Here is a 23,156-nt window from a genome sequence, read left to right as displayed (position 1 = left end):
GATCACGAAATGTTAATTGCAGTCATAATCCCCCACACTGCTGTTCTACCACACAAGTAGATGCAAAGCAGACAGCAACAGAAATGACAACTCAACAGCATCTTCAGTCCAAAAATAAGCCTTTTTGTTTGTGTGTTTGTTTGCTGTCTTACATATGCAACTTCTGAGTATCACCATGCAGCTGTTCCAAAAGTTTGAAAACTGAAAATAAACAAACAAACAACATTTTCTGGACAGTGTCTCAGAGCCTACTAAAAGGTTCCTTTAGTAGCTTTCGGAGTTCGTTTTGGTTTTGTTAGCAGTATTCAAACCATATGTATATGAAATCATCCTCACACTAATTTCATGTGATGAAGAAAAAAAAAGAAAGAGGGGAGTGGCCTGGCTCTCAGCAGATGGTTGCTATTGTGAAAGTTATATATAGAACAACTGATGAGCTGCAGTTACTTGCAAAGAAATAATTTTTTCCAGGAATTTTGTGACATCATAAACCACATAAGTGGATCAGATGCTTTGTGATATCACATGAACACTACAAAGGAATTGATGCCAGGTCATCTGTTGCTGCCTATTTGTGGCACAGTAAAAGAGGGATTCAATAACTTTTCTTTTGAGATCATGACTTGGTAAAGCATCAGTGTTTTGTTTGATTCTGAAAATATGTACAAGAGATATTTCAAGCCATACAACGCAGTTTCCTTTTTGTCCAGGACCGCAATTAAATAAACCGTCTAGAAGCTTCGTGACTTAAACCATTACATCTATTCATACAACAGTTGCAAGAAGGCAGTTTCTACTTAAATGAGAACCTGCAGCACAGCCATATTGCAAGAAGCATCCGAGTGGGATGTTTCTGTCAAGGAATACAATGTCGTGAAAGGTCCAAAAACTTGCTGGAGCCTAAGTTATGCATCTTAATCTAATTGTTATCTATCTTAAATCAGCAAAACACTGCAGAAATTCCTCCCTGTACAATAATTAATGCATTTCCCAAATCCTTTATTTGCTGCAGCTGCTATTATAAATGTTTTCACTAAAAAGAATACCCAGAAATAGGATGCTACTGGTCTAAATAGAGTTCTTGATAATTGAGGAATGAGAAAGGTTCTTAAATAGGAGAAAAATATATGAAAAGCTGTTTGAAAATCACCATTAGACTAACAGAAGCTACTACTATCTGGAAGAATAATGTGTTGATCATGGCTGCCAAATACACTCAGACAGAGAAAATACAGAAAAGAGTTAAGGACTGCTGGGACAAAAAGATTTCACAGGTGATAAATGCAGTAATTCAGTCTGTATTGCAAACCATCTCCACTTGGCAGTTTATACAGTTCTTGTGGAATCTTTTCTTCTTTGAATCAAAATGTTTAGACATCAGAACGTGATTTTCCTGTATGAGTGAATTAGTGACTAGCCAAGGAATAAATGCATCATAGAATCATAGAACGTTTTGGGTTGGAAGGGACCCCTAGAGGTCATCTAGTCCAACCCCCCTGCAGCAAGCAGGGACACCGCTAACTAGATCAGGTTGCTCAGAGCCCCGAACAACCTGGCCTGGAATGCTTCCAGGGATGGGGCCTCCACTACCTCTCTGGGCAACCCGTTCCAGTGTTTCACTACCCTCATTGTAAAGGATTTCTTCCTTATATCTAGTCTAAACCTACCCTCTTTTAGTTTAAAACCATTACCCCTTGTCCTGTCACTGCTGGCCCTACTAAAAAGATTTTCCCCATCTTTCCTATAGGCCCCCTTTAGGTACTGAAAGGCTGCAATCAGGTCTCCCCGCAGCCTTCTCTTCTCCAGGCTGAACAAGCCCAACTCTCTCAGCCTGTCCTCGCTCACAGGAGAGGTGCTTCAGCCCTTGGATCATTTTTATAGCCCTCCTCTGGTCCCACTCCAACTGTTCCATGTCCTTCTTGTGCTGAGGGCTCCAGAGCTGGACGCAGTACTCCAGGTGAGGTCTCACCAGAGCAGAGTAGAAGGGCAGAATCACCTCCCTCGACCTGCTGGCCATGCTTCTCTTGATGCAGCCCAGGGTACGGTTGGCCTTCTGGGCTGCCAGCACACATTGCCAGCCCACATGCAGCTTTTCATCCATCAGTACCCCAAGCCCTTCTTGGCGGAGCTGCTCTCAATCCTTTCTTCCCCCAGCCTATATTGATACTGGGGCTTTAAGAAAGGTTTCTTTTTCCTCTTAAGGTGTTTGCTTTTTTTTTTTTTTTCTTTTGGACTTTTTGAAGAAGGGCAAGGGAAAAGAGAAAAGCACTGATAGCATCCGAGGCTGATATCAAATTGATTTTCTCCAATCTCCAGCTACAATCAGATGGATACCTGTAGGAATAAGTTCTGACAGCTTCAGTAATTTCACAGCTCAGGTGATAAGGAAAGAGCCATTGTCTCCTACAAGAATGACAACAAAGCAATATAACACAGTTTGTTTCTCCGGTTGAAACTCATCCTTAGAATATGCTGGTGTTTTCAAATTGTTGGTCTATAGCACAAAACATTTTAAGTCTTTGCAAGTCTGAAGGAACAGAAATTCTTTGTTGAAAAACAGTGGATGTATCTGTCTAATTAATATAAACTCCACCAGTTCCAAAAGAACCACATTATATGGAAGGGTATGTAAGTTGAAGAATAGGAGGTTCCTGCCTTTATATCTGGTAGATGTACGAGAGCTTAATATATCTTTAGTTTCCTTTCTGATTAATATGGTACAATTGAAGAGGCTTTTCAGATGTACTTAAGTGCACTTGACACAGCTGAAATTGCGATTTTATTGCTATGAAAATAAAAGGATCAGAATAGGTGCAGTCTGACACTTCCCTGATTTCTAAAAGCATTTTCACATGGTAACTGACGTAACTTTTAAAGCAATTAATATTACCTGGTGAGGATATTATTAAACTTTACATTATACAGTGCCTTTTATCCATATAAATCTCAAAGGACTTTAAGGACTATTCAAAATAGTATGTATGACCAGTGATTATTTTTCCACACACAGAAATGAAAGCACTTGTGCTGAAATGATGACGCCATTTGGTGCTAATGATACTATAGAAAAGGTTTGTCAGAGTGGAAATAAATTAACAATTGATACCAGTGAGGAACCTAGGAAAGCAGAAAGTTGTAATTCATTCTGGAATGCAGGTCTAACATGGATAACATGCCTTCTTGGCAAAAGTGTCACTTAATCTCATATGTTCACACATTCAAATCCTATTTTTCATATTTCATCCAAGACAAAATACATTCAAACACTACCAGTGGCTTTCTAAATATACTCAAGAGAATACTAATGGACAATAAAAATAAATACAAAGGGAATGAGTCCAATTCAGAGGTCACAAGTCAGTCCCCACAACTATCTTTAAATGTTTAAAAGTTTCATTCTTTCTTGAAATAAACATTGCCAAAAGCTTACTGCTTGCCCCATGTGTACTTCAAACATTTTAAGCAATGGAACAAATACAGTGTAGTATGTACTGTCTTCCAAATTTAAACAATGGAGTATTATAGGCATAAAACCATGTACTAAAACATTTCCTTCCTCATTAAAATGAAGTAATTTTTCATTAGAGGAAAAACAAATGCTAACTGTACATGCAACTGCAGTGTTCAGACATACCGATTTCTCCTAAAGATTTTACAGTTTTGAAATTAATGCATGCCCTTGGGAGGCTACCAGCTCTACCTTACTCTACTATTTTAAGAGAAATACTAAAAAACTACTAAGAATTCTCCAAATCACAGAGGTTCAGGCATATTATTTCAAAGGACAGCAATCAAAAGAGATTCTCATGACAAGAATTTAGAAGAGATCACTTCAGCTGAAGACTTATTAATAATATACCTACAAAAATAAAATGGTTTGTGAACACTACCTAAATGGCCAGTTACTTCTGTACATGAGCTTTTTTAGATGCTGATCACCCGTGTCATACGTAGAAATTAGATTTTTAAATCCTTTGTATGTATTTGAGATATCTAAATCATAACATTGGTTTAAAAAATAAAAAATAAATTCAGGGAGGTTTTTTTTTTTTTTTTTAAACCTGTTGCTGAGATTCTTATGTATTCAAATGTAAGAAGAAACTGTGTTTTACAGGAAAAACAAACAAAAATATAGCCCTTACAGTTGGAAGAGCTGCTAACAAAAGAAACATTTTGGGGGGGTTTGTTCTCTGCCTATTTCTCCCTGGCAAAATACGAGAATACACCTTCCTATTTGGATTTTGAAGCGTTTGTGCATAGATGTCTCCCATCTTACCATTTACACAACCTGTAGTACATGTCAAAACTAGAGCAAAGGATTGGTCCTATACTGACCTATAAACCAACCCTGCACAAATTAGTTTAAACTTCCTCATTTTTTCCTTCTTCTGAACTATATAGTTATGTTTGGGAAAGTAGCATTTGGTTATAAATGTTCCCTTAGGTCCTGACATTTAATGAACAAATGAATGTAGTCTGTAGAATACTCTTAATATTACAATCACTTTCTTTTTAGCACAGTCGGTGTTGAGGGCAAAATGCAGTCTTCAAATCTCAAGTTAGACTCCACTAGCAGAGGCATTGCAGAAATTAAATTGTCATTCTTATTTTCAAAATGTTCCTTCAACTCTTCAAAGAAGGGTTAAAGCATTAGATTGCTGCAGCTTTCATATGTGATCCATGACAGTCATCTTAGTTTTTCCATAGCCAAACTCCTCATCATTAAAAAAGATGAATCAAGCATTTCTTTTATTCATCTTGTGTCTTTTTCTTTAAAGTTTACTTAAATAGGGTCCTAATCTTTTCTGAGGTCAGGCAGTGTTATCATAATTCAATTAAGGTTTAAAAATATGGATCTCTGGAGAAGTTATGGTTGATGCCATAAGTCCTTTTCCCTAGACCTCTACATTAATCCCTCATTTCTGCAAACAATATTTTCTCATTCTCCTAAGTCACCATATAAAGTACCACAGTCACCTAAGGCCAAAAATGCTAAATGATAACGGGTGGTAAATTCCATAATGCCTAAGAGGAAGCAGCACTCAGTAAACTCACTGAACTGTACTGCAACATACCTGCTGCAATTGCAAAGGAACAATATATGAGGTAACTACATAAAACTTTTACAATGAAATCCACCTCATCTGACATTTTTGGAATTACACTAGCATTCAGACTAAATATTGTTGAAATGCGTGGCAGTTATGCCAAGCAAGTATTCTCTGGTTTTTTTTTCCTTTAGTGAATTCTTGCTGTGGCCAAAGCAGCAAAAGTGACAATAGCATAGCATTTACCTAACCCAAGACACTCAGACTAACGAATTCTCTACTATTGGTGTCCCATACATTCTCATGTCTATTCTTGCTAGGCTATACCAGCACACCCCAAATAAACTAACAAGTTGTAGATTAAAAAACAAGCTAAAGGAGATTTTTTTCCACACAATTCGAGTAAGTCATGGAACTTTGTGTCACATTAGATTTCATGGTAAAAATTTGCCGAGGTTAAAAAAAAAAAAAGCATCTGGGCAAATTCATATAAAGAAAAAATACAACAACAGTTATTAGCTATAAATAGTCTGAAGCACAAACTAATGAAAATTAGGAGATTTTTTTTTAAAAAAATATCATTATTTATTTGGTTCATCTTTTACTCTTCTCTATATATTTACTATTGGCCACTGTTCAAAACAGGAAACTGGAGCAGACATATCTTTGGTGAGACCCATGAAAAATATTCTTTTACTTTTACTGAGCATTACTTCATCTTGACTATTAATGACTTAACATCTTCAATAGTCCTGCTATTTGTTCATGACTTTCAGGGTTTGGGATATATTTTCTCTTTAGTCAACATTTTCCAAATACATAACAGAATTGCCCTTTACAATTGCTGATTTATGACCCTGTCAGCCAGCAGCACACCATTCTTTAAATATTGTCTCATTTTCATACACAGCTTCTCTAAATTGATCAGACATTTCCTGAAGATCTTTCTCCATGAAATGAACTTTCTTTTTGTGTTTTCATTACCAACTACCATGATAGGTAGATTCAAAAGTCAGTCTACGGTTTATGAGACCTTTTTTTCTTATTTTAATTGCAGTAAGTTATGACATCAACAACCACTAATCAGATTCACTAAGGAAAAACAGAAAGCTCATTGCAAAGTGAAAGCTATCATCAGAGAAATGCTTATTTAATTTCATTGTGGAAATACACTCAGAAATAAGGTCCTTACCCATTTATCTCCAAGGACTTCCAAATTATATATCTCATGTGAAGAAGTTTATGACAATTTTAACACTGATGGTGTTAAGTAAGATTTGTAGCAGTAATTCTCACCTCAGCAATCATTCTGTTGGTGTCTCCCAAGAAGAGTAGGTTTAAGGCTTCCTCTTCATTGGTTGCTTGCTGAAGAGACAAGTTTTTCAGATGGATGTTCTGATCAGAGTCTTCCATTATTGTCACTTTTCTACATGGAAAAAAAAAAAACCCAAACCAACTCAAAATGAAAACTAGAATTGTTGTAATGCAATCTTTGTTCCATATTTTCATTTCAATTGCACCTAAAAGGTGTCATCTAAACCCCAACCCCAATCATAATAAAAGAACTAAAATAATGAAGAATAAATGATGCACATTAAAGGAAGTGCTGATTTTTTTTAAACCCTGTCACCTCCTTTTTATTCCTTTACTATAAACCTCCACATAGAAAAGGAATATATAAAATCTATAACTATTAGAGAAAGTTTTGTGCTTTTTTTTTTTTAATGAGATATAGTAAAATCTCAACAGCAAGAGGTTAGATGAATCATCACAAACAAATAATAAGTAAGGGCTTGTTTGCCATTACTACAGCTATTTAAGCACAAATTATACATAAGGCATACCATAATCTTGATGAACAAATAGGCAGAATATTTCAGAATCAACATATCTGTAGCCAGCATGTTTCTAATAACTTTGCATTTGTCAAGATTATTTCTCTTTTCATTCTTCAAATGGTAATAGCTACAAATGTAAATGATCCCTTTCTTAAATTAAAAGCAAGTGAACAGAATGATTTTATTTATTTCCACTGAAGTTAGAAATGCTCTTAGTTGTACTTCTTTAAGCCTTAAAATTCAGAAAAAGGAAGTTAGATGGAAGTAGAAAGGGTATGGCAAGAGCTCCAGGAGAGCTACTAAATATTACTGAAACTCCTTTTCACTTCTTTAAGTAGCCCCTTTACATAAGATTTTTTTTTCTTTTGATCAAGTTACTGAGTGTTAAACTTTATTTGCTTTAGTGAGTAGCCATTAGGGTCTCCTCGGTTAGGTTATTCTATACTATTCAACATGGAAGCCACGTAGGTGCATGACTGAATTTGGAAAACTCACAGAGTGAAGACCCTGTTAAACTAGAAATACACTAATTCTGAGGATGAATGACATGTCCTTCAGGGTGAATTGCGAGTTCTCAGACAACTTACAACAAAAAAATCAGAATTTTTTTTTAAACGTTAGAAGGGTTGTTAAGTTAACAATTTTTTCCTTGTAAGTATAGATAATACTTTATATATATATATATATGTACATACTATATGTATGTATACATATTTTTTTCATATACTTCAAGGTTAACCACAAGAGGGAGTACGGGGCTTGGGTTTTTATCTCTATACAGTTCTTGCATGTTAATTACTCCAAGCTGCTTTGAAACCACACAGGTTGGGTTTTGTTCTGCTTTGCTTGTCTTTTTTTCCCCAAAATTGACAGAATCAAAACGAGCAGCTAAGCAGCATTCTACAGTATTATTCTTAAATATCAGGGAAGTACTTCACCCTCTGATGGTCAAAACATTGGAATGGCTATATAGAAATAATTTGAACACACTGCAATACACTCATTATTTTCAGGAAAAAATACATCTAAAAGTACACACAATGCTTCTTCAATAAAAATTGTTTTCCAAGTGTGATTATGACTCCAACTTATAGCCTTATTTTTGTGTGGTTGGCTAAGACAGCACTAGTACAGTCATGAAACTCTACCTCCCCCATTCAGAGCATAAACCCAACCTGTAATTCTGCTCACTCATAACAATGTTTTGATAATGTCAAGTTGTATTCTGTTCACAATTCCAGACAATGAAGATGTTTGTTTGGCCAAAAAGCTCTGGAGGATTATTATATCAGAAAAGAGACAGTGGGGACATCACAAGCAAGTGACAGCTTGCTATACAGCGGCCCTGCAGCTATTAGGAAGATTTCCAGGTGGAAGTCTAATTTTGTACATCTTGAGAGGCATCTGTCAAAACTTCCTCAGAAAGACACGTTCCAAAATGACAACAAAATGATGTATTTTATAGTGCTATAAAGTTACTGTACAATATGATTATAGATTTCTATAGAACATTCTCTAGATTAGTGAAATATTTAAATTTCATAGTCCTAACTTGGATCTTGGAATGGAAAAACTCTGGTAAGTTATCCTTAATGACTGAAAGAAGGCAGAGACAAGGTTTTGTTTTCTTTATAAACAAAGAACCTTTTCCATTTGGCTTAATGGATGGAATTTGTAGCTGACTAGGAAACCTTTAGGATGGGATCAGCCTTTTTTTTGCTGTTATTAACTCAGACCCTTTCCTGCATCAACTGTGCTGCCATTAATGCAAGAGCGCCTTATGCATTGAATGCTTTCATTTATGAAATTCCTGTTACTGGCAAACAATGAAGTTAAAGCTTTCCTTGATTAATTAATACCATCCCATTAATTTGTGTAATATAACTAATTTAAAAAAAATTAATAAATTTTGGAAAACAAGTGACAGTTTTAAAAATCAGGTTTCCTGTGATTATATCTGCCTATAGGGCTTAGAATTAAAGAACTCTAAAACAACGTCCAAAACTTTATAAACATTTAAAAATTAATCATAGTGATGTAAACAAATAATACATGAGGATACATACCTTTAAATGACAATATATTAGCAGAATATAGCGATACTACTTCAGCATGAGGAGGAGACTATACAGCCAATAAAAAATTTAGGAAAAGGACAAATAGAGAAAAGCAGCAAGCATGCATTTTGGAGTCTTGGAGAACAGAATAAACTAATGGATAACTCTAGCTAATCTTTGTGTAAAGCTGCAAGGAGCTTTACTTTAGGTTTTAAGAAAGAATGATCAAGATCATAATTTTCTATATCACCCAGAAAAAAATATCTTTCAGAAGTACAGCTCCCCGAATACTACATCAGAGGACAAGGTCAACACTGATTCAAGAGGCAAGGTTACAAAGTTTTTCTACCACCAGCACAGCTTTCAATAGTACAGAGATTTGATTTTCCATTCAGGTATGGATCTAAAGCATAATCTCCTTAGCTTGTGAGACATGACAGAAGTATGAGATGACTAAGAATTGGTGCAGACTGTTCTCCTGACACATCATATTGTCATAGGAAATTCTTCCCACTGTATCCAATGAATTCTACATGGGAGACAAGAAAAATGCAATTTGCTTGTCTACCCTTTGTGGACATGGGAGTATATTGATACTGACTGAGAGATTTGCACATTTAGGAGTTAGTGATCCACACAGCAGTTACCATAGCAGGCGCAGCCTGTGCTGTGCCACATGCACAGCATGGCATTCAGGCCTGTGTGGTGCCACACGGACCCCTTGGCTGCAGGAGAAATTCAGCCAGGTCATTGTAACAGAAGAGCCTGCAGGCAGCTCCCACCTGGTCATCACACTGTCTGCATGGCCTTGCCTTTATCAAAAAATGCTGCAAGTTCTCATGAGAACGCCTTTTAGAAATGGAGCTGTTTTCTTGTAAGGAAATTACATAGTAGCTCGAATGACCAGAAGGGAGAGCTTCTCTCCACAGACAGGATGTGTGCTGCTCTGTGCAGTGCATCATAGGGAAATCCACACTCGAGCTCCGTCTGATGCTGCACGAACACAGGGTGCCCAGCATCTGATGGGGTGTAAGATTTACTTACCACCTATATTCCTCCTCTTATTCTGTCTTATTAAAGCAGATATGTTATTAAGCCATTTGTTGTCAGGCCTTTCTTACTGAGATTCAGAAAGAGCCCTGCACTGTGTTTCTCTCCTCCCTCACCCCACTGAGCAGAACAAGGAGTCAGAACTGAAACCATGAGACTGGTGGCTCATGTACAAACAAAACATATAAGATCTGGTATAATCTGCAGGCAACTGCAATAATCTCACAAAAAATGTTTGTTAAATAATACTTTGATATTCAAAAGTAAAATTGCCTTAAACAGCACAAGAATGATCTGAACTGAATCAATTTACTCATCCGATGCCTTTAAAAAAGTCGCCTTAGAATAAGTTTCATTGACTTCTTCCTACTGGTTTTCAGTAAACAATTCAACATAAAAACTGGACGGAAAAAACAATATATAATGTATGCTGAAATTATTTTACACATTTAAAGTATAATTTTTTTGGGCTGTAGTAAACAAAACATAATCTTTGAAGAAATTATTCAGAACAGTTTTCAGCTGTCTCCTCATAAACAAACAGAAAAGCTTAAGGTTACAAATCTTTGTATTCTCCTAATCTTTAGTATTCAGTAGTAACATGCTAAACATTTCTTTTCAAAAGAATGTATTTCATATGAAAAGAGTGAGCTAATATTATTAGCCTTAGAAATTTTAAAATAATGGTAATTCTCAGAACACTGAAAATATAGTTCTTGAAGATCTATGGATGGTGGCCAGTTTCTAGGTTATGTAGTTGGTACAACCACTGGAAAGGGGAAGGGCTGACATTAACACTGTTGAGCCTCGAGATAGGCAACAGGCTTATTTGCATTAAAAAAAAAAATCAGACTGAATAAAATATATTTCCGATATGTTGAAAATTATTCCTTTATTTTTTTTTAATTATTATTATTCTTTGTTAAGCAGCACAGGAATTATTATACTAGTTGGTTAAGCTTTGCTTGTCAGTAGTTTGGTAACTCAAAGCCCTTGGAGGGCAGTGGAGAAACAGAAGAGTATAAACTCATTTAAGGTAGTTAACCAATTTTCAGTTACAGATTCTTTTTTTTTTAAGTGAAAATATTTTATATTGACCCCATGGAACATAAAAGTTCTGCATGTTACTAATAAATATTGATACAGGTATCACTGTTCATGTTTAAAATTAATTGGCTCTTAGCTTGAAGTGTCTTCCTTTTTATGGAATAATATAATAACTATAGTTCAAGTGGACATCTTTCTGGACCACAAGTTGGGAATGAATTGTCAGAGGACTCAATGTGAAGTAGCTGGTTTGTTTTGGTTTTTTGTATCGGGTTGTTTTATTTTGGGTTTTTTTTTTAAGTCAGCCAACATCATACAAAATCTTATACATTTCCCTATCAAAGAGGACTTTAAAGAATCTTCACACAAAAATGGGGAATCACTTATGCTGGTTGGAAGTTTAGATTACATTTTCCCCTGGCCACATCACTCCTGATTAATAGTTGTCTGAGCTCCCTGTGAAGCAGCTCCTCAACTACTGCAGTTTAAAGACTGACATATTAAGTTAAAATAGCATTAACTTTAGTTTGCCTTTACCTGCAAGAGTGTCACCTGCCATAGTTTAGACAGGTAAAATGGTAACTTATTTGTTGTCCTGATTTAATCTGTAAGCAAGCAATGGTTCTATAACCTCAGTCTATACTTTTGTGTTATTGTTCAGTGCCAAGAAAATTCTTACTTCTTAAGAAATAATACACACTAGTTAGGAAGAGGTTGTACTGGTAGGTTATAACTAAGTGAAATTGGTTTGATTCAGTATCATGGAGTTATATAAATGACAAATACACTGTACAACAGAGAACCTGTTAGAGGAGAAAGACTCCTGTATAACCTCAAAGCAAATTAAGAGCTTCAGAAAAATTTTCCTAATTTGAATAGTCCTGCAAGTCTTTTATGGAAACAAGAGATGGCAGCAAGAATTCAAATAGCTTTCTACCAGTTATATTTTATAGCTATAGTTTTACACTTTTTACATGCTTGAGAACAATTATAATTTCCTTGTACTCTCTACAGCTACAGCCAGAATTAGATTGTCAATATTATTTTTTTGCATTCTAACAAGTAATATTCTTCAAATGTATTTGCATCTGCATATGCTGTATTTCAGCTACAGCATCACAAAATTAAAACACTGCCAGCTTTGCATAGGCAAAATGAGTCACAACTGTCAACTAAGGCATATTGTATATGAAATATTAAGGTAGATCAGATGATATCTTCTATAGGCTACATGTAATATCATTACAACTAAATATCATGAATACTGTTATTTTTTTCTGCAAAAACAATAGTTCAATAGGATTTCAAAACCAAAATTAGTTGATGTATAAGTATCTGTACCTATTAGAAGCATGATAAATATTGATGTATATATACATCTATGAATAAATATGTATACATATACATATCTCTACAAATGCATACATAGCTATTTATGTAATTCTATATATGAATCTATGTACATATAAATATATGAACTACATTCACACATTTATCAGGAATTTATTACCAGAAAAGCAGGGATTTTTTGTGACAGCCTCTTCCCTTCTCGCCTAGCAGACTCTAATGAAATGATTAAGCAGTACTAAGATGAAAAATTCATAGTCTACAGAATATACAAAGGTTGTGTACACACCCTTGACTTTAGGAACCGAGATTCCCAATCTAACCATGCACTGATTAGATGCAATGGGCATTTTTAAAAATTTTTATTATTCGCTTTGCCTTAAACATCAAATACAGTTTTAATGCCTCATTTTTTCAAGTACTATCAACAAATCTGTTGTGTGCTTTTCATAACTTCTATTACCTGAATGCCATCACTCTGTCTTTATTCCTACCATTGAAGTGATAACATAAAGGCATTAACATAGAGTTCACTAGGCAGAAGTACGTATCTTTGATTCAAATTGCACACCCTTCTTTTGCAGGAATATGGATAACAATACGGTTCCAAAACAATCTGCACACTTTATGAGGCTAACTAATCTTTTGCTTACTCTTCTAAAATTACACATTTCTATACTTCTCTCATTCATCTTATATACTTGGGAGAATATCAGCACAGACTGCTAATATTTACCCAGGCGTAGAAAACCTGCCTTTGGCTTTGTATGGTGCTTAAAACCTTAGTGATCCACTGTGGAGTTCAACAGGAAATTATGCATAATATGACCTTTTAAAGTAGAAAAAACCCATAAGTTCTTTTAAATATTCTCATTAAATACATGCTTTATTCTCATTAAATACATGCTTTCAAACAAACTTGAGGAGGTTCCAGGCCCCATCCCTGGAAACATTCAAGGCCAGGTTGGATGGGGCTCTGAGCAACCTGACCCAGTTGAAGATGTCTCTGCTCACTGCAGGGGGGTTGGACTAGATGACCTCTAAACATCCCTTCCAACCCAAAACATTCTATGATTCTAGGTTAGATTATTCTGTATTTTGCTTACTACCACTAAAATCCTAAAAGGTCTTAAGCACAAAATTCTCAGAAAAATGAAACATATATTAGCTAATAAACACCGGATATATTTTAAAATATGTGATTATTATTTAAGTGTAACTGCTACAACCTGTCATTTACAAAAATTAACCAAGTACCTAAAATATAATTAATCATGCAACTACTCTTTCCTGCAATTTGTACTCCCTTTTTAGCTCAGAATGACACCATATATTTTTAAATTTTGAATCACTAAATTGCTACCTTAAAAAATAAACAAAAAATATTTTATTAATTAAATGCTTTTATACAATGCTAAATATGAGTAGTGAATGTATAGTTTTGGTGTACAGTACATATTTTTTTGACAAATGATGTACTGGAAACAATAATGACCATGTACAGTAAAACCATTAAGCACTTACTAAGATTACTCTGCAGAGAAAAATTTATTATCTCACTAAAACCCATCCTGCAACAGTATACACTACCTAAGTTTATAGGTAATTATGATTAGGCCAGGGTGCTTTATCCCCAATTCACAACCAAATTATCTATCAACTTTTATTTTTCTAAAATAGACTAATGCATAATAAGGAGTTATCCTTTAGCTTAATAAGGAGTTACCCTTTAGCTTCACTGAATCACCATAACATAAACCAATTTTGAGATCCTAAAATTTGTTATTATCAGTAACCACTCAGAACCTAGTTTTAAAAAGCGGCATGTTTTCCAGGGCATATGACCCCCAAATAACCATTTCAAATAAAGTTGCAATTAAATTAATCAAATTCAATTTAGTGCAATTGAATAAATCCAATTTAATAAAGTGAATAAATGGAATGAGTTCAAATAAAATATTGCAAATAACTTAATAAATTAAATTAATAATTTAATAAACTTGAATAACTTAATAGCATTAACTTTAATAAGCTGAATAAAAGTGTAACAGACTTTTTTTTACACACCTGTAAAAATGGGCACAAAAATTAAATTATTATCCAAATTAGTCTCTGATTTAAATTTTTTCTCAGCATAGCACAGGAAGCAGATAATAAATTAAATTCCTAAACTTTACCATGAAAGACATGAGTAAATACATACAGTCCTTATAGCACCAATGTGTCACGAAGTGATAAAATTTAGTTCCATTTTACAGATGAAGAAAGTGAAGCAATGAGACCAACTTACAGTCCAGTTTTATACTTTGCTGCCTTCCTTATCTCTAGACTATCTTGTTTTATAAAGATCAGTCTTGAAAATTTTTTTGTAGATATATGTCCTAGATACTGTGTAAAAAAACTAAAGCTATATTTTAAACACAACTTGGAAGATTTTTTTTTAAATAAATAAAATGGGCTTAATATAGTAAAAACATAATTAGCTATTTCGATATAATATTCTATTGATTTCTGTTATTGCTCCATTGGCAGTTTCCAGTACATTTCCCACTCTTGTATCAGCAGTGATTTAATTGCTATTTACATGTTTCAGTCACCATCATGTTGAGTGAGAAAGCTAATGATTCCCAGCATTATTTCAGGGCATTTGCAAGCAGTCTACAACTCACTTATTGCTGTGTTAAGAATAACACAGACTATAAATTATTTTTTTCAGAAGCAGCTTAGAAACTAGGATTTGGATTTGCTATAAATTATAAGATCTTTAACTTCACCAGACTTATGTGTTCATGACCTGCAAACCTTTATTTACTACCCTTCTCCAAGTATTAGTAGGTGCTAGTGTCTTATCAATCAAAACCATTATAACAACCATCCGTTCTGAAGTAAATGTATTGTCCTCCAGAGCTTGTTATGGCCTTTTCTATCTGTTACTTACCTTATTTCATAATTGCTTATTCTAGAAAAATAATTATCCTTGAAGGAAAAGGTCCAAGTAGAAGCAGGGAGTTTTTCCTCTCTGCTGTTGCAAGGAAATACTGCCTGTTACAAATGTGGCTGCCACACACACGTATGCATACCATATAAAGAGACAGGCTGTCATAAGAAAAACAAGTATATCTTCTCTTTTGTTTTCAGTGGCTGCAATAAATCTCTTCTGCATAATATCAATATACATTTTTAATACTTTCACCTTCAGTTATTCCCACCTAGCTTCCCTAGCCTCTATATATACAAAATAAGAGAAAATTTACAGTGTTGATAAAATTGACAAAACAAAATATTTTGAGTTAATTGACACTGAGATCAGTAGCACAGTGTCAAAAAAGTCCCCAAACAATGCAATAGGGCATGTGAAAATTATTTCTGTTGTTGGTTTGATGATTCTCTGTAGTTTTATCACTTACGGCAAATCTTCCAATCTGGAGGCCTCATGTCTTGGATCCAGCAGATCATAACCACATTCATTGTAAATTTCTAAGTAGGAAACATGAGTTGTATAGACTTTACTGCTATCCTGGTTAAGAAAAGAGAAAAAAAAAATAGAAAAAGGAAGACCTATAAAGAGAAGTCAGAGGTAGATCAGAGGACAAATTTATCACTACAGCTTTTATGTTGCTTCCTCACTGTTTCTCTTTTTTCAAGTATGGTTTACATTCTCAATTCGTGATACTTTAATGTTTTCTGTTTCCATACGCATAAAGGCTCAAGAAGAAAAAGGTAAAAACAACAAAACCACCCCACCAAAACACACACACAAAAGCCAAACCAAAAATCCCCCCCAAATCCTACCACGCCCACAAGTTTATCTGGGTTTTGTTACTCGTTCCTTATATTCTAGAAAAGTCTGTATACGCTTAGAACATGGCAGCCGGCTTACAGAACCATGCAACATGCCGTTTTTCACTTCGACAAAAAAAGAATGTCATTATAAAGAGGTAAACCCTCATATTATGGATAGAAAGACTATGCTTAAAAAAACCAACCAACCAAGGAACAACAACAACAAAAATAAATCAAACATTTACTTAATTTAGAAACATCAGTGACATACTCCTCCTTTCCACTCTCTTTATCATAACATTTAAGCACTGTATATTATGTCGGTTGTTCTCTGTAATCCTTTTTTTTTTTTCCTGTACAATACATTGCCAAAATGTAACTTAACACAACGGGGGTTTGCAGACAAAATTTTCTCCTGCCCCAAAGCCAAATCCAAACAACATAAACCTCAAAATAATGGGCTATGAGTTCCAAAATGAAAGAAAATTAGTCACTTCTTTTCAGCAGATGAAGCCACTGTAAAAGCACTCATATCACACTCACAGTAGCAGTTTAATAATCCAATCCACTACAGTTGTTTTACAAAATACTTTGAGATATGAACTTTTAATTTTCATTGAATAGTTATTACCCATGGGTTTTTTTTACTGATAATGACAGTTCACTATTTCAAGGGACACCATTTAAAAAGATACACTACAAACGGAAGGAAAAAATGTAGTAAGGAACTGTTCAAATAGGAAATTGTGGAAATAGAGTTTCTGACCAATAAATTAAAATGAGATGTTATTAAAAACAAAGGGCTTGATTTGCTTTTCATTTGGGGTAAAAAGTTTTGTTTCCTTGTTTTCAAATTGTACTGTCTCAGTGCAAGTAAGAGCTTCAAAAGTCTTGTATCTTGTGTCCCTGAATTCACTTTCTGCTGTTCCATCCTACCTAGGGAAAGGTATGAAAAGAAAGGCAGGTGGAAAGATAAAACACCAAGAAGAGATGCTTTAAGATGCACCAAGAAAGAAAATGTATGAAACAAACACAAAGATTTGGAAGCAGGCAGACAGAAGCATATGTAACCATAACTAAGTAGAGCTTTTGATCCAAAACCCAGTCTGAAAATGGAAACACAAACATTTTTAGTTTTGTAGAAACTATGTGCTGAGAAGGCAGCAAATGCAGTAGTTATTTTTCATTATATTTTCTTTGTATTACATAATTAGCACTAGAAAAGAATGCTGGTGTGTTGACCCTGTATGTTGCTGGCAATTACAAGATCAACCCCTTCACTTTCTGCAGCAAAAGTCCTCTATGGGGTCGTGTGAGTGCAGCAGAAGGTCTAAGGCAACATGGTCACGTGTTTTGTTTCGTTTTTTTTTTTATTTCCATTCCCACAAGAGTAAGCTTTTGTGCATCTGCAATACGCTGTGTACATCTACCTGCCAAAGCCATCATCTGGAAGAGCCAAGGTGATTACTTAATATTGTTAACCCTTACTCAGCCAGGGCATGAGTAAGAATTGGTACCCTGTGTTAGATAAATTACAGGATATAAAACTACAATGTAACAGTTGATGTTAACATAAACCAATATTTTTTTAATTAAATAACTTTGTTAAAATGTGAAAATTAATCTTAAATGAGTCATAGGCCTGGTGGAGTAAATGAAGAGACAAAACATTACATTAGATTCGTCTCTTCACTATTGCCTCCTATAGTTACAAAAGCACCAGAATGATTGTGTTCATTCATATCCATATTCCAGATACTAAAAGAAAATGAAATATCTCATAAACATAATGAACAATCATCAGTGTGCTTACTCTGGTGCATCCTTTCACTTATTCACTCATTTCATTGCACACAAGTGTCAAATTGAAATAATTCTACAATATTTTTATTATAACCTAACACACATGCCCCACATCCTCCTTTAGAAAAAAGTTCTTATACCTGGAACGCCAATCACTATATCATCAGCTAGTTATTGTTGTTTCTCACAGTCCTCTTATATGTGGCAAGAAATAGGATATGTTATTTAAGCTTTCTTTCCAACCCGTAGGCTGCAGGTCAGTCAAAGGACTTATAATTCAGAATGACTAAGTTAATTTTAAACTTCTCTATTCAATTATCAGTTTTGTTGCTGACCTCTTATTTGAGTTTCTGAAACATTTCAGTTGACAATTATCATTTAATATTAGAAAATTTAATGTAAGAAGATAATAAATATTTCAGATGTGGTAAGACTTTTAAAGCTCGGGTTTTTTATAATTTTTATTTATTCTGTGTCTATCATTGCTCTTAGATGTTGAGACATTATAATGTACTTGTACTATTCTAAATGTCACTATTAGCTTCTGTAAAACTGAATCAATGCTGTGTTTTCTGTACATAAAATAAATAAACAAGCTACCAAATCAAGTTTCAGGTGTCTTCTGGGGGCATAGTAGATCCAGAAGAACCATACAATTAACTGCAGTCAGTTTTCTCCTTCTACCAAATTCTGCCAATTCTCTGCCAGGCGCAATGTGTTTCCCCCCCACCCCACCCCCACAGGAAGCAACAATGCTTTTTTTTTTTTTGGTAATTCAAAGTAAGAGAGTAAAAGATCCCAAATTCAGTGGGCTACAATGACCTGTAAATCAGCTTGACTAATTTGTAAGTGCAACAATTACATTTATGATTTCTGCAAGGTATGTTTGTAATCACAAAACTATTTTAACACTTTGCATTGTTTCCCTCCTTACTTGTGCAGGGCACAGCTGGAGTTGTTGAAATATACCATTCATTTTTACATCACTGGATTCACCTAAAAAGTAAGTTTATAGCTCTCTGGTTTAGGTCAGTTACCACACCAGAGTGACGTGTTTTGCCCTATAAGCTATGTCAAATTCAGTATTCAAACAGCAGCTGCACAGATCTGTCAGTGGCAGGAAAATCTTCTGTGCAGTATTTAAAAAACAAACAGGAAAGCATTAAGAAATAACTGGGAAAGAACTGTAAGATGCAAAAATACTATAAAATGAGGAAAAAGGGAAGAAACAGAGAAATCATGTTGGGAAGTATTTACTACTGCCCAAATTTTTGGTGAAGTCAAATCAATATTTCTATGGATGTAGTGACTATTTTTCCACTAGAAGTTTCAGATGTAAAGCACATGCAAAACTGGTTTTCAGAATACCATTTACTATCTTTGAAAGAGTTTTTCTAGTCACTGTTAGCTAGTGTTTAGATACTGATACTGTTTTAAAAGCAGACCAAAGGATTTTTTTTTTTCCCTCTTCATTTTGGAAAGAATGCATTTGGAATAACTGATCTCAGTAATAATAATCACAATAAACATTTGTGAAAGTTTACCATTTACATCTTTACCTGTTCATATGTCATATATGTGTAACTATGTTAAGAAATGTGCCTAACAATGTTTCTATCCAACTATATTCAGTGAATCAGACTTTTATTATTAATACCATATACACATAAAAACATTCCATACAAGTACATAATTGGAGTAAAAAGGAAAACAGTAGAGAACGCAAATGAATATGGATATCTATTTTCTTTCAAATACTTAAAGAATTTGCATTACTGACTTTAAAAATTGCTTTTCATCATAATTAGATGTATTTAGCATTATCACTCTATAATATTTTCTAGCTAATAAGTAACATTAGGTAAAATAAAGGCATTAGGTAAAAATAAATAGCTGGATATTTAGAAATGCTTAATAATAATTTTACTTTTTTTGAGCATCAGTCAAGCACAAAGAAATTAGGTAACCTATGAAGAGTGAAAGTAACACTCCATCTTTTATACAACATTGTTGGTTTACATAGGAATCAGAGCAACTTTTGTATGAGATGTGTGATGCAAAGCATACAGTACAAAACCAGAGTGGAGCCAATATAAGCGTTAAGACAAGGAGAACGAATTATGTGATCTGAACGTACATTGCATCAACTGAAAACAGTATAGCTTTCAAAACTACAAAAAACCCTCCAAGGATGGCCATTATTTTCAGTCTACTGCAACAAACCAGGAAACCAAAACGATTACCAATGTATTCTTGCATAAGGTATTGTGTCAAGTTATATATTTCCTTCAGCATTAATTTTAGGGCTTCCTCTAACACTATTATAAAAACAGCCTTTTGCAATGTAGTTAAGTATTTGTAAACAAGACATTAAAATAAACAGAAAACAATGTCCCATACCTTCTGCAATTGATCAAAAATATATGATAGAGTCCTGGGAATGATGCCTCGATCACTGTAACGTTCTGCTCCTCCTGTGATGGTAAAAGTTTTGCCACTGCCTGTCTGACCATATGCAAAGATAGTACCATTATATCCTGCCAAAACACTATAAAATAAAAAAATGGGGAGATAATTAATATATAACATAGTTTTCATGATCAACTTTGTATAGAACCAAAATATAATTAACAGTAATTCTTAATTACACAGCAGCTGTCTTCAGTAATACAAGAATACACTTCAAGACATGTATTCTAGATTCAATGGAGCTTACACTATCTAGAACTGAAGGACTTTTTGATGCCTTGACTTACCCCATTATTCAACATTATCATTAGTTGATCATATTTATAGCTATTTATATTACCTTTGTATACTTTTTTCTTTGGCTGATGATTTTTTGCAAGGATGATACTTAGTCTCTTAAAAGGCTGCAGATGTCAGTAATTGTGACCACTGATACATTACAGCTAAAGAATCTAGAAATATTTTGCATATGACTTAATTAATTGCAAACAGAGAAGACTATATCATGGTTAGAAACTCATGTAAGGATACAGATTATACCAAGGGTCTTTTTTGATTCTGAGAATGCTACTATACTATACTATCAGACTACTCCTAGCTTGGATAAGAGTATGCAGGAGAACCTTTGCTTATATCAGTGTAGTAAAATCTGAATTTACTACGAAAACACACAAAACCACATTGGTAAAAGCAAACTTTTCCATTAGAACTGTATCAGTACAAGAAGTTTCTGTGGAACAGCAATAGTAGCTATGACATAGCTTGAAATGACATTTAGACTCAATCATCTTTTTTTCCACACCTCTTACTTCTACTTGCAGAAGTGCCTGACAAAAGTCTACTTCAAATATCTTTCTTTAATCAACCACACTCTCACTTTAACTTCACCAAACAGTAGATAAGCTTAATGACAGTAGTATAGCTGCATACCATGGAGGAAACATGGGACTCAGCTGCAGCTGACGTACAGCTCAGGAGCCATGACTGACTAAATGGAATTTTCAAGTTGAGTTAATATATTTAAAGATTTTTGGTCCTGATTTTGTTCTAAAGGAGAGGGCTCTTAATGCAACAAATGAAAAGCAGTCCCCTAAATTATGGTGATCTAGATTCCACTACTTATAAGTCAGTATAAATTGAAGGAAATATTTTTTCATGCAAATATAGCTCTTTTTTTTCCTTATGAATATGTGGTAAAATTTCTTGAACTATTTATGAAGACAGAGCCGTATTTTTCTCAAGTGAGACCCCTTTGATGGGCCGATGTCTGAAATACAAACACAACATTTCATTTTTCCCTTCATATTAAAAGTTCAGGTATCCAATGTTTAAAATTTCTGTTGATACAGTTGACTATCATGGATTTCCCTTGTACAGCTCTGTCTCAAAAGAGAAAAAACACTAAAAATCTATTTCTACATATCTAATTCCATTTCTTGTTAATTATTGTGAACTGCCCTGAACTTGAAAAATATTTTAAATGCTCTAAGATTTTCACACTTCACACTGACCAGCTATAAACAATGAGGTAAAAATTATGGAGAACATAATTATTTTGAATTTTCAATTGTTTGTAAAAGCAAACAAAACCTAAATAAAATTGTTAAAATCATCAGTATTTAATTTGTGATTCTGATAAAATCAGTTACTGACTGTAATATTCAGATGGCAAATCAAACCAGAACTCATGAGAGTCTATAGCTGACAGGACATATGATAAAGAAATCAGATTAGACTGTCAAGCTTTTTTCTTTCCTTTCAGCAGCTGTCAATAACAGAATGTTTCTTGGATTCATCCATCTCAAAATTGTTCTACCACCATTCCAGCATATCCTGACAAAATACATGAAACAAGAATTTGAAAACAAATAAAGTAATCAAGAAGGAATTATTTTCTTGATCAAACTTATCAGAAGCAAAATCTACTTTGGATTTGATTTACTATGCTTAAGGACCTACCAATTTTGCTAAAGAAAAAGAAAAGCTAATATTATTCTTCTGTATTTTGTTTATTTTTAAAGTGATAAATAAGCTAAGATTTTAAAAAATAAAAAGGGGGCAAACAACCCTTGAATAAAAGGAAAAGAACCATGTGTAGATAGCTGCTGGTCTGGCGCCACAAGAGATGCAATAGCTCTCCAACTTATTAAAGTTTATTTAAAGGCCTGAGTAGGTGCCAAATTGCTTATTTTAATCCATTACAGTAGGATGTCAGAGACAAAACCAGAAACATGTTGAAAGAACTACAGTGAACATCTGCTCCCAAAGACCAAAACATCCAAAGACAGAGTATATAACTATTTTAGATTCCAGGTGTTAAAAATCAAAACAATTATTATTATAAAACACCTCATTCATCTATCTTAGGAATTCCTAGTGCCTGCTGTCACAGTATCTGAATGCTGAAGACAGTAATGAGTTGTCAGAAGGTAGGGGGTATTTAAAAGAAGCTCAGAGGTGGCAGATTCAAAACAAGCAAGAAGAAATCATTCTTCATGCAAAATGTAGTTAAGCTGTGAAACTCCTTGCAGTGGGATGTTTTGGATGCTAAAAGTTCACACAGGCTTCAGCAGAGACTCATTAATGAAAAAAAAATTCTGTCAGGGCTACTAATCACAGAGAAAACAGCAAGTCCCTAAACTACAAATGACTAGAAGCTAAGAGAATACTTGGAGGAAGTAGCTCTATATGCTTGCGCTTCCCCCCCACCCCCC

The 23,156-nt window shown here is 34.3% G+C and overlaps 1 protein-coding gene across 1 annotated transcript in view; it reads right to left on the bottom strand.

The window, feature by feature from the left end:
• KIF6 (kinesin family member 6) overlaps window positions 1–23,156 on the bottom strand; it is a 162,050-nt gene that overhangs the window by 121,822 nt on the left and 17,072 nt on the right. The window contains 3 exon segments of the mRNA XM_035896974.1: window positions 6,345–6,474; window positions 15,795–15,904; window positions 20,374–20,521. Coding sequence (XP_035752867.1) covers window positions 6,345–6,474; window positions 15,795–15,904; window positions 20,374–20,521 — 388 coding nt within the window.

The sequence above is a fragment of the Egretta garzetta genome, unplaced genomic scaffold, assembly GCF_000687185.1.
Source record: "Egretta garzetta isolate BGI_Z169 unplaced genomic scaffold, ASM68718v1 scaffold306, whole genome shotgun sequence".
Taxonomy (NCBI): domain Eukaryota; kingdom Metazoa; phylum Chordata; class Aves; order Pelecaniformes; family Ardeidae; genus Egretta; species Egretta garzetta.
This window is presented reverse-complemented; position numbering and strand designations above follow the sequence as displayed.